The 11,745-nt window shown below is 50.9% G+C and overlaps 1 protein-coding gene across 1 annotated transcript; it reads left to right on the top strand.

Annotated features, from left to right (window-relative positions):
- The first annotated feature begins 236 nt into the window (after positions 1-236).
- Positions 237-6,904, top strand: LOC104376898 (glutathione S-transferase theta-1). The gene is made up of 5 exons (XM_086623411.1): positions 237-351; positions 3,753-3,840; positions 4,519-4,669; positions 5,231-5,407; positions 5,939-6,904. The coding sequence occupies exons 1-5, from the start codon at positions 240-242 to the stop codon at positions 6,143-6,145; spliced, it is 735 nt and encodes a 244-aa protein (XP_086479537.1). The 5' UTR covers positions 237-239; the 3' UTR covers positions 6,146-6,904.
- Positions 6,905-11,745: the final 4,841 nt, after the last annotated feature.

Genomic DNA, 11,745 nt, shown 5'->3' with positions numbered 1-11,745 from the left:
AATACGAGGTGGCAGAGCCTGGTCGGATCTTTGCACAGGAGAACTGCCATCACCCCCCTCCTCTGGCACCCCCCGGCACAGCTCCAGCGGCCCGAGCAGCTCCGCTCCTGGCGGTAGGCCCGGGCGGAGACCGGGACGCCGGGGGCCTCCCCGGGCGGGGGCGGGACCGGGGCTGCCCCGCCCCGGAGCGCGGCGCTGGCGGTGCGGTGCGGTGGGGTGCGGGCAGGAGCCGCGGCAGGATGGGGCTGGAGCTGTACCTGGACCTGCTCTCGCAGCCCTGCCGGGCGCTCTACATCTTCGCCCGGAGCAACAACATCCCCTTCGAGTTCAAGCAGGTGGAGCTGATGAAGGGTGAGCGGGGCCGGGGATGGGGCGGGTGGAGGGGGGGTCGGTTCTACGCGCCCCCGCGGCCCCTGGGTGCGCAGAGCGCCCGGCTGCCGGCCCCGCTGCCGCGCACGGCCCCGCCGGGACCCGGGGCTGCCCTCGCCGCTCCCGGCCAAACTGGTCGTTACCAGCCCCAGAGCCGCGCCGCGGGCGGGACCGGGTTACTCAATCATCCCATCCGTGCGAGATGCTGCGAGAGGGTGGGGAGGGCTGGGCCGTCCAGCTGCAGAAGGCTCCAGATGTCAAGGAAGAAAAAACAAAACCCAGTTCCCTACAGAAGCCCTGGCTTTGCAGCGGCAGCCTCGGTGCCTGCGCTCCTCTGCAACGAACACGACTCTGCAAAGTTGTGCGGTCTCTTTGCAATCAGCCCCACCCCAGCAGAACACGAGGCTCTGAAAAACGGACTGTTTTTCTGAGAAGAGACGCTCAGGGTGTGCTAGCTCTGAGGCCCTTCCCCGTTTAGAAGGGAAACAAAAAGCGACAGAGATGGGACATTCACGTATGGGTGAGGACAGCGGAGCGGTTCTTGCTCACGAATTCAACTTCCTTAGGAAACTGCGCTCCGGTGAGCAGCAGCGGTTGCTGCAGAGCAGCTCTTCTCCTCTTAGCAGGATTTAACAGCCCCTTGGGAAGGGTCCTCATGCACAGAGCACGCTGATGTCTCCCCGTGTGCAGGTAGGGCAGGACAGCCAGCCACCCCTCGGGTGTTCCGTCGGGTCAAGCTGCTCGTGGTCAGGTTATTTTGAGAGGGTTGAAGACAGGTTTGTAAAGACAGTGAAGGCAGCAGAGCGAGATAGCGCAGGCACCAGGCATCTGAGCACTGAGAAACGGAGAAGGGAAGGTGGTTTAGTCTGTATTAAAACCAACTGATAAACAGTAGGAGCCTGCCCGAGAGCTATCATGTGTTTTCACCAATGGATGCCCAAAGATCTGTATCTTTTCTTTGCAAATGAAGCTGGTAAAAACTATCCTACAACCTTTCCAGACCTCTGCTGGATTTGAAATGAAGATAATGTATGAGGCGTAAAAATGCCTCAGTAAGTAATGCTTAAAAACAATGAAAGATGAGAAGGCTCCTGGGTAAAGAAATAAAAAAGGCTACAGCTTGTGACTCAAAGAAGCCTCAAGTGTGTTGTGGTTTACTCTCTGGGTGTTCCCCTGCACACTGGCTGTGCATTCATTGCACCTTACTGCAGCTTTCCTCCGACTTGTCTCTGTAGAAAAAAAATGTTGCTATTGTTTGTAGCTGAGGGCAGGCTCATCTAGTGTCCTTCCTCTTCCTTCCCAATAAATCAACTGTTGTGGTGAGATGCTGGTGCAAAGGAGACTGGCAGGCAAGCAACGAGAGCATCAGAGAGAATGGAAAAACTGAAGTACAGGTATCGGGGAACTGAGAGGAAGGAAAGTAAATTAAATCACAGTTTTCCAGTGATTTGTGGCATCAGCACTTGCTTTGGTCAGTGGATTTAAGATGGGTAGTTTGGCTTACAGGAATGCTAGACGTGCATCCTGTTCCTGCAGTGCTCACCTCCCACGCCGTGGGGAAGCACTCCTGGTACCTGTGGCTGGGTTAGCTTGGCAGACAGGTATGGGCATACCGGCCCCCGAATGAGCACCCGCTCAGGGATATAGTCCCAGGACCCATTGCTGCATGGTATGCAAGGACCAAGTGAGGGAACAAATACTCAGATCTGAGCTGGCAGGTTAAACATGTTCCCCCCAGAAAAGCTCTTGGACCCCCAATAGGGTAAGTCTCAAGGAAATGGGTGGAAAGAGTGAGAACGGATAGAAATCACATGACACTCCAGGGACACCTGAGGATTGGAATCTGCACACCACATGCAGAAAATCCCGATGTCTTTTTGTAAGGGGTTGGGGGAGACGGGCTGTGAGCCAAGTGACAAGGGTAGTCACGGATCAGGTTTGCCAAGTACTAGGAAAGCTAAAACCATTTCCAGAGCATCTCCTCTGGCACAGAGATTCTGAGGTGACTCACACAGCAGAACATGTCATGGAGTTAGACATTAGGGAAACTTGAATACAGAGGTACACACATATGACTTGAAGCCAGGGGCTGGAAAAGGCTGGCACGAATGAGTCACATAAAACAAGGCTTCTGGGACTGAGTTCAAATGTAATAGAGCATGCTGAGACCTCAGATGAACAAAGCACCTTCTCCTCTCAGGCTCACTCTGCCTGCCTTTCAGGGGGCAGCTGAAAGGTAGCTTAAAAGCAAACTCAAATCCATATTTGCTCTGATAAAGGATATACAAAACCCATGTAATCAGCTGATTGAGAGATCTGTAATAAAGTACCCATGGCTTTATATGGAATCACAAAAATCTATTTCATCTGAGGACTAAAAAGAGAGTTGAATGTAAATTATGTTATCTTCCAGAAAAAAAAAAAAATCCCTTGCTTTATCACTGTCCTTGTGGTTCATATTTCTGATACCGAGATCCCTTTCCTCCCAGGTGCTCGGTGTTCACTCTGGGTTTGTACAGTGATACTTGAAAAGTCAGTGCAATCGAACTTTCCAAGACCCGTTTTGGAGTTTTAGAAAGCAGATATTCTTTATTGCAGCGCTGGGCAGCACTGGGGATCACTCCACCACAAGTGTGTGCCCACTGGGCAGAGTTACAGAGCATATATGTTGTTAAGTCATACATATTTAATCACTTTTCTGAGAATTAGTTTACATATTCATGAGATTTCCTGGAAATCATTAGGATATTTACATATTAGCCTCGCATGCGTAGTTGTTCATCTCGGTGGTCTTCTGGTCGAGGGAGGAAGTAAATACTCTTCCTCGCCGTGTTAGTTCAGTGAATTTTGTTCTGTCGCATGCGCAGTCAGGAGCTGCTGTCACAGCTTTTTCAATTCTCCTTCTAACTTCCTTTGGTTCTGCAAGCTTAGCTATTTCATTAGGGTTTTTTATGCAATGGTCAGCTCATGACTGATATAGTTAGTAATGTTTTGCAATGAATGTTGTGTTCTTATTATAATCTACATTTCACAGGACTTTGGCATGATTCTATGTATATAAATTTTCTATTCAACGGGACAGGCACAAACTTAGAGTTGATAGAGCCCTGAGCTGACAAGTGCCGTTGGTATGAAAGGACTCTTAACCATTCTGACCTGCCTTGAGAGGTTGTTCTGGTATGCAGGCAATAAGCAAATAAGCTGACATCATAAGGCAAACCCGTATTCACCCTGAGGCACTTGTTGATTGCTTTTAAACAAGACTGTATTTGTACAAGCAAAACCAGGAACTTGAGGCCAGGTGGTCCCCACAGACTCCTCAGGTGTTTGCAGACAGGTCCTGAGCATCACTGCCAAGTAAAACTTCTCATTTCCCTCCTCAGGGCAGCACAGGACAGAGGAGTTCCGGAAGGTGAACGTCCTGATGAAGGTGCCCGCGTTAAAGGACGGTTCTTTCACCTTAGCAGAGAGGTGAGGCTCAAATAAGCTCCAACTCCTACTGCAGAATTGTTTATCCTAGTGCTTGGGTTCTGCCAGCGTGCTGTTCAGTCTCTAGTGGGGCTCCAGCCCAGGTAGCTGTTTGCCTCCTTCCTATCTGTTCCACTCGTACCGAACATAAACCTGTGTTTCAAGAGAAGATTTCTCATGTAAGCAACTCGGACAGCGTTGATAGTGGAAAAATCTGTGATCTGCTGCTGGGAACTAGCTTGCACGTAGGCAATGTTTCTGAGCTTAAATACCTGTCCATCTGTCCTCCTGCTCTCTGCCGTCAGCTGGAGGCTGAAGGTCAAGGCAGTAAATCTGACACGAGGCAGCTGCTGCTGGATGGCCAGGCAACGCAAGGCTCGGATTTGGTATAACCTCATTCTGCAGCTCATATCCGCTCAAAAATGTTGATGGGGTAACTGTCCCGGCAGGCCACGTCTGTCTCGCTGGGCTGATGCATCGTGCAGTCGCTGTCCGCAGGCAGCCGGTCAGGCCAGCACAAACTCTCACGTGCTGTGCCTCGCCAGCAGCTGCATGTCCTGCACTTACACCGGACTCGGGCCAGGGTTGTGTTGCTGCTGGTGCAGCAGTGCACAGTTTGGGGGAAGAAGGTGCTTTAATCTCAGATGACCAGCTTTCGGGTCTGTCTTGCTCTCCGGGCAGCATTGCCATCCTCCTGTACCTGGTGCGAAAATTCAAGACTCCTGATCACTGGTACCCATCTGACCTGCAGAAGAGGGCCAGGGTTGATGAGTACCTGTCGTGGCAGCACATCAACATTCGCGGGAAGGGGAGCAAGCTGTTCTTAACGAAGGTAAGACCATTATATACCAAAAACCACATGGTAAGAGCTGTGAGCACTCTGCCCCAGGAAGCACCTCCTGCATGCAGGGCCTTTCTAAGCAACTGTACAAGCCAGGTGACAGATAGGAACTGCCTTGGCTGCTCAGCTGAGCCTAACTGGTGGCCTGAATCCTTCGTGCTGCCGCCACAGCCCTGCAGAGGTCTGCAGGACTGTTGTCGCTTCTAGACGCAGTCCAGAGCAAACCTGTCCTGGTGAGCAGCTCACACCAGACACAGCTCGCCGGCGCTGCCCAACTTCACGGAAAGAACGAACCTCCTATGGGAGCACGAAACGCAGTTGCTTGCAGATGAGAGGAGACTCTCGTGCTTGAAATTTCAGACTTTCTAGGCAGGAGACAAGGACAGGCAGGAAGTAACGATTGACATTAACGTCAATCTGCCAAAGCAGATCAGCAGCACTGCTTGTTCTCGTGCGGGGCTGGTGAGGGGTCCTCAGAAGGCGGCAGTGAGAGGGCCGGACTAAGTCTGGAGGGAGACATGTAAAAAGCAACCTGTTTCTTCTCCCTGCCAGGTGCTGATGCCTCTCCTCACAGGCCAGCCACTTCCTCCAGAGAAACTGGAAGGTGTTACTGAAGAGCTGAATGTTGTCCTGAAGCAGTTTGAGGAGAAGTTCTTGCAGGACAAGCCCTTCATCGCAGGCAGCGAGATCTCCCTGGCAGACATTGTAGCACTGGTGGAGCTCATGCAGGTGAGCATCAGCCCCAGCCTGTTGGATATGCAAGTTGGGTTGAGGGCAGGCCGGGTGAGGTGTGACTGCTGCACCACCACCTCTTCAATGGCAGATCTGTCTCCCTGCAGTTAACTCTTTAGTAGACTTAAATCTTCTTCCTTTCTGACTTTGACCATATTGAGTTTGCCAGGGAACACTACTTTGGTGAGACAGTTCTCTCTATAGAAGTATGGACAAAATTCCTCAGAAAAAAAAATCACAAACTAGGCAGCGAAAGTACAGATATTTGGAAGAGATGTGTTGGTGCGCACGGACCTCCGTGTTCTGCATTAGGCAGTTCTCGGGTTCGCCGTGGCAGCGCTCTCTCGCTGCGTGTCCCAGGGGACAGCAGCTGCTGAGGATGACTACACTTGTTTCCTGTGAGCTAAGAACCTAATATGACAACTGGCTGCTGCCTTGAGCCAAAAGCATATCTGTGCTTCGTTCTGGTCCCATCCCTGGTAAATGTGTTGTGTGACTCACTCCCGGGTCCTCTCGTTCTCTCTGCAGCCTGTGGGTGCTGGCTACGACCTCTTTGAGGAGAGGCCGAAGTTGGCAGAGTGGCGCAGGCGGGTGGAAGAAGCAGTGGGCAAGCAGCTCTTCCAGGAAGCCCACGAAGGGATCTTGAACGCCAAGAACTTGACCGCTGATAAGATTGCACCTGAACTACTGGAGCATTTCAAGCACCAGCTCCTAAAGCAGGCCAGCCAGGTTTAGGGGGTTATACTCTGAGTACAATGGATGGGTTTGTGCAGGCTTTTTGTAGTATTTCACCATTTCTCCTAAACATCATACAGAAACACCATTTCACAAAATGCACTTCAATCACAGCCTTTCTGCAACTTAGAAGGGAAGAAAACTACATCTTAGACTGCAGTGAGCTGCTTTCCCCTCTTGTCCACTACAAGTATGTGAGCTGTAGCCTATAGGCTTTTCTTTCTTGCTCCAGCACCACTGGATCTGCTTGAGGACAGAGGCAATTCAGTCTGTGTGGGAAATGGGACCAGTCAGCACTTCCCTCTTCATCCCTGTTTTGAGTTTTCCAGGTCACAGTGCTATAGAAAGGGCAAAGAGTTCCTGAGGGTATGGTAGAACAGATCTGTCTGAAGCAAGGAAAAATCTTTGTTGGAAATGGCTTTCACTTGGCAACACGCTCAGTTGGAAGATTTTTTTTTTTGCTCTTTCAGTAAAGAGACAGGTCAGGAACCAGCCCTTGGTGGGGGCCCTGCTGGGACTCTTGGAGCTTCTGGCCATTAGAGGCTGCTGTGCCACCCGTGGGAGCAAAGGGACATTGTGCCCAGGAGCAGGGGGGCTGTGCAGGTACCAAGTGCGGCCCCCCTCTTCTGGGGAGGATGGGGTTAGCCCTGTGAATAAAGATCCTCAACCATGGACTCATGCCATGGTCTACACAGAACAGCCTGCACAGCTGAGAGAAGCTGCTTTTCCAGGTGAAGCTGCTGCCCACCACACTGTCCCCCTCTGCAAACCCTATCAGGGCCCTGTCTTTTCCCCGGAGCAGCTTCGTCAGCCCAATGGAAGCCCCTCAAGCCAGGCTGTCTCCACGGATGAGCTGCCGTGGCTGGCCCAGCTTTGGTGGCAGGGAGAGCTGTGCTGGCCAGCCCCGGGGTGAGCGGAGTGCGCAGTCTGAGTAACGCCTTAAATACTGTTGTGTGCCACTACTCTTCTGTCATGTCAGATACTCCAGTAAAGTTAATGGTTACGCTTGCCACGTGTTGTAGCTCTGTTTGGATCTGTAAACAGGATTGGGAAGGAAGCGGACACTGATTCATCCCCCACACCTGTGCAGCGCCCTTCACAACCTCTCGCCTGCGCCCCGTCGTACCCCTCCCGCCTTCCTGTCCTCTCCCATCCGTGTGACCTTCCAGGTACAAGCCATGAGGAGGGTTCCAGTTTGCAGAACTGTTTTTTTTTTCCCTTCTTGTTAAGCTCTGGTGGTTCACACCGCCCACAGAGATGGCTGCGTGGTACGCTGGGTGTGAGGTGTCAGTCATTGAAGCGCAAGTCATTACAGTGCTCAGAAAAGGTGAAAGTCGCTGCTCAAACCACCCTCGCACATCCTTTCAGCTGGACTTGCTGATATTGGGGAATGGGCCAGCTGCCTCTTCTGTGTTTGTTTCCTGAGTAAACTTGTCCTTTAGTTCAAAAGGGCACCAGGAACCACAGCTTGCGATGCACATCCCTCTGGGCTGAGCTAACGCAGCCAAGCAAGCCGGTCCCTTTTACCTTCTGTTCTTCCAAGCTGCAGGAAATCCTAAATGTCAGCGGTGAAAAAGCAGATTTGCCCCAAAACTTTTTCAGGCAGAGGATATTTGTCTTCTTACCTAATTTTTTGTTGGTTAAGTTTGTCGAAGAGAGCCTATTGCTCTCCAGCCAGCGAAGTCTCTGACAGCAGCTTTCTTCTCGCCCTGAGAGCACTTGCATGGTTGGTGCCGGAGCAGCAACCTGCCCTGCAGCACTGCACCGCTGTTCAGCTGTGGCAGCTTGCCAGCAGTGCTGAGCCTACAGAAAATGGCCTGTTTACACTGTGCCACCAACCACTTCCTTTGCTCCATAACCTGCAGCTTACCACAGCCACCAGCTGGGCTTCAGTGCACCACTGGAATAAATCAGGTCCTGCTTTGCTACCTCACCGAAGCTGCCCAACCTCACTGCGCTCTCTCCCATTAGCACCTTTGTACTTTGCCTAAATTTCAAATTTCTGACCTCCAACTTCTCCATTTTCTGTAGAGAGCAAACCTCCTCCTACTAGCACAATAAATTCCTCATGCAGCTTCTGTTCAAGTAGAAGCAGAGCAGAGGAACTTATCAAAACCAAGAGTCTAATCTATAGAGTGCTTATGCTGACAAACCTCAAGCTCAGATTGGAGCAGAGCCCTTCTTGATACACATCTCCATGCAGAACCTTGAGACAGGGCTGCTGTGCATGCAAAAACATTGCACAAGCCAAAGCAAATACTGTGTCTTTTTTTTTTTTTTTTCCTTCTTTATGGTACTTATAGCACAAGAGCTCCATGTAGGAGAGTCTTGAGCCGCTTTTCTGGTTGTTTGACTAAGGCAAGGGTTCCTTAAACGTCACCCATTGTGTGCTCTTGCAAGGACGGCTGCCTTCAAAAACAAGTTGGAACTGTGTTCAGAGCTCGTTGTCTGGTGCTGCTCCACTGCCAGTGTCACAAAGGATAACGCTGATCGGCTGCCACCTTGCTCCAGCCCGGTTCTGGTGACAGGAGGAGGTTTTAAATTGTTTTTCCCACAGTCTTCTCTGTCTGCTCGAAGGCCAACTGCTCTGTAGATGGAGCTGTGCGTGCAGTGGCCAGTGGCATTTTGGGCCCTTCTATGCTGGGGGCACAAAGCACCTCCCCAGGGTACCTCATTGGATGGCAATAGAGCTGTCCAACAGATAAATCTGCCTTGCTGTTTTTTTCATTCTAAATCGTGGGAATAAGGCATCTCATCCTTGTACTTTGCCTTTTGCTGTCCCTCCACCTCTCCCATTTGTTCATGTGTGTCATTTGATGGTGCTGATTCCTGCTCCTAGATTGAGAGCCCCAGGAGCTGCCCGTCAAAACCCAACAGGTTGTGCAAGAGTTTTGCCTGCATCAGTGCAAGGTCTGCTCAGCGTCCACTCTCCTTTCATCTGAATATGGAGAGTGTTACACTTCCGGTGACAGTTTAATGTGCTGTTCTGATTCAATTTCCTCAATTCTTGGCAGGGGCTATTTGGAAATAGGAGAGAAAAAGCGTTTTCTAGAGTAAAACAAAGCTGGGATAGACAAAATAGGAGGAAAGTTTAAAAACTAGATACCCATCCTGAGATGTTTTCTAAATGATTAAGAAATGAACTGCAAAACTTAACTGCATTTTTTCTGCCTTGTTCCTGTTTCCGAAAAGCTGACAGACAAAGTACAAAGAGGAAAAATAGCCTTTGAGGTGATGGAGCCAAATGAATATACAGTGCTAGAAGCACTGGCCTAGAGTCAGGAATAACAATCAAATGACATATAACATGACCAGATAAAAATCTCCCTTTGGTTGTGTGGGCTGTACAGTGCAGTCAGCAAATTGGGGAAAAACTTAAGGAAGGCACATTTCCAGGAGGTACATGAAAAGATCTTTGAAGTCCAGATAGGACTAATGGATCAACTGAACCATAAATACAGGAGAAAAGCGAACCCACGCTGTGACTCTTGCTACCCTCCGCTGAGATCAATGAACTCTTCTCAGTGATATCTCCGAGTAGGGACATGCAGCCATTTCGAAGCACAAAGACTTCTCGGACTATTACCTGTGCAGAGCCACATTCACGCTCCTTTCCCCCACTCCCTTTACATTTCAGATTTCTTTGCACTGAAGGAGTCTTGAGATGAACTCGAGCACCTGCCACAATACTCTATGAGCCTTCATCTCTGGCGTGTTGGTGCTGCCTGCAGGTGCTCTGGAGGCTAAACTACTGCTGGGGAGCTGAAGCGTGTGTGCACGCAGGCCCTGTCCCTGTTCTGGCCAAGAAACGGAAAAAAATGGTGGACGAGAAGCTCAATATGAGCCGGCAATGTGCTCTTGCGGCCCAGAAGGCCAACCGCATCCTGGGCTGCATCAAGAGGAGCGTGGCCAGCAGGTCAAGGGAGGTGATTCTCCCCCTCTACTCTGCCCTCGTGAGACCTCACTTGGAGTATTGCATCCAGTTCTGGAGTCTCCAACATAAGAAGGACATGGACCAGTTGGAGAGGGTCCAGAGGAGGGCCACGAAGATGATAAGAGGGCTGGAGCACCTTTCCTATGAGGACAGGCTGAAAGAGTTGGGGCTGTTCAGCCTGGAGAAGAGGAGGCTCCGGGGTTACCTTATAGCGGTCTTCCAGTACCTCAAGGGGGCCTACAAGAAAGATGGGGAGAGGCTGTTCAGGAGGGCCAGTTGTGATAGGACAAGGGGTAATGGTTTTAAAATAGAGGGAGGTAGATTCAGGTTGGATATTAGGAAAAAATTTTTTACCATGAGAGTTGTAGAACACTGGAACAGGTTGCCCAGAGAGGTGGTGGATGCTCCATCCCTGGAGACGTTCAAGGCCCAGTTGGATGAGGCCCTGAGCAACCTGATCTAGTTGGAGATATCCCTGTTCCTTGCAGGGGGGTTGGACTAGATGGCCTTTGAAGGTCCCTTCCAGCCCTAACGATTCTATGATTCTATGATTCTATGATTCTAAAATCTTGTGCAGTTTCTAAATCTGAACAGTGACTGAAAATAGGTGCGTGGTGCAGCGAACTCAATACTTTGTGTCGAGACGCAGCTTGTTCGCCAGAGTCTGGCAGACTGACCAGTCTAACAGTAATCCCCGTTCCTAAGGAGTTCTCAGAGCAGAAGTCTTGGCAAAGTGGTATAAAAGGAAGCACCTGAAAATGTTCCCACTGGTAATTTATCCAGTCAACGAGCTCCTGGCTCAGCATCCGAGCCTTTTCACCACCCTTTGTAATGATCCTTTACACAAGTAAAAGAGAACCAATCCTCCAGTTCCCTCTCCCTGAGGTTCCTGTGGCTCTTTCCAAGGATTTATGCGTGACATACAAGCTCTCTGGCACAATGCTGATAAAAAGGTGTCAGCTGAGCCGAGGTGGGTTTGACTGGGGGTGACTTTGCCCTGAGTGGTTCAGCTACTCTATCTTCCAGAGTCCCAGAAGTCCCTGTACTCAGCTATCATGTCACCCTCCCCGAATCACACAGCTGTGAAATGCTGCGGGCTGCATGCAAGGGCTCGAATTCTGTCTGAGCTGCCTTAGTTCTCCTCTGCTTGCGTGGAAATCTGAAATGACAAACACCAGGGAGCAAGGAAAGTCATTTGACTGTGAGTACGCAGAGGTAATGCCTGCAGAGATGCCCTCCACGCTTCACTGCCGTTCAGGCGGCACCTTGCAGTGCTGGGCAGAGACTATGTGACTAAAGAATTATCTTCTGAACTGAAAACCATACTGAGATCTAGCCGTGCGAGATCAACGCCATCTTAGAGATGTCGCACAAGGGCCCCGCTTGCAGCGTGACACATCCCTACAGGGGCGCGTTACAAAAACAAGCACTGGCCTTGTGAGAGCCGCAGTGGGGCGAGCGGGCTCCCAAGCCCCTGCGGCATCCTGCGGAGGGGAACGACAGCCCCGGCTCCCTCAGTGCTTAGTACCAACCTCTCATGTGAGGTGGGTAATTTACCATTACTCCTAAGTTGCCATTACTCTTCTTTTCCTGAAGCTGGGCTGTAGGCACAATGCCAGCCCAGCTGCCCAGGGCTGCCAAACCCTGTGGGATGGGGAGCCCTCTC

Source organism: Tauraco erythrolophus, chromosome 19 (genome assembly GCF_009769465.1).
Source record: "Tauraco erythrolophus isolate bTauEry1 chromosome 19, bTauEry1.pri, whole genome shotgun sequence".
Taxonomy (NCBI): domain Eukaryota; kingdom Metazoa; phylum Chordata; class Aves; order Musophagiformes; family Musophagidae; genus Tauraco; species Tauraco erythrolophus.
Note: the sequence above shows the minus strand (reverse complement) of the source record. Positions and strands in the feature narration are given on the sequence as shown.

Bases quoted from the DNA above. Each gene is read 5' to 3' on its own strand.
- LOC104376898 (XM_086623411.1), top strand. From the start codon at position 240: ATGGGGCTGGAGCTGTACCTGGACCTGCTCTCGCAGCCCTGCCGGGCG. The intron at 3,841-4,518 runs GTGAGGCTCAAA...CTCTCCGGGCAG, and splicing joins TCTTTCACCTTAGCAGAGAG to CATTGCCATCCTCCTGTACC. The intron at 5,408-5,938 runs GTGAGCATCAGC...TTCTCTCTGCAG, and splicing joins CACTGGTGGAGCTCATGCAG to CCTGTGGGTGCTGGCTACGA.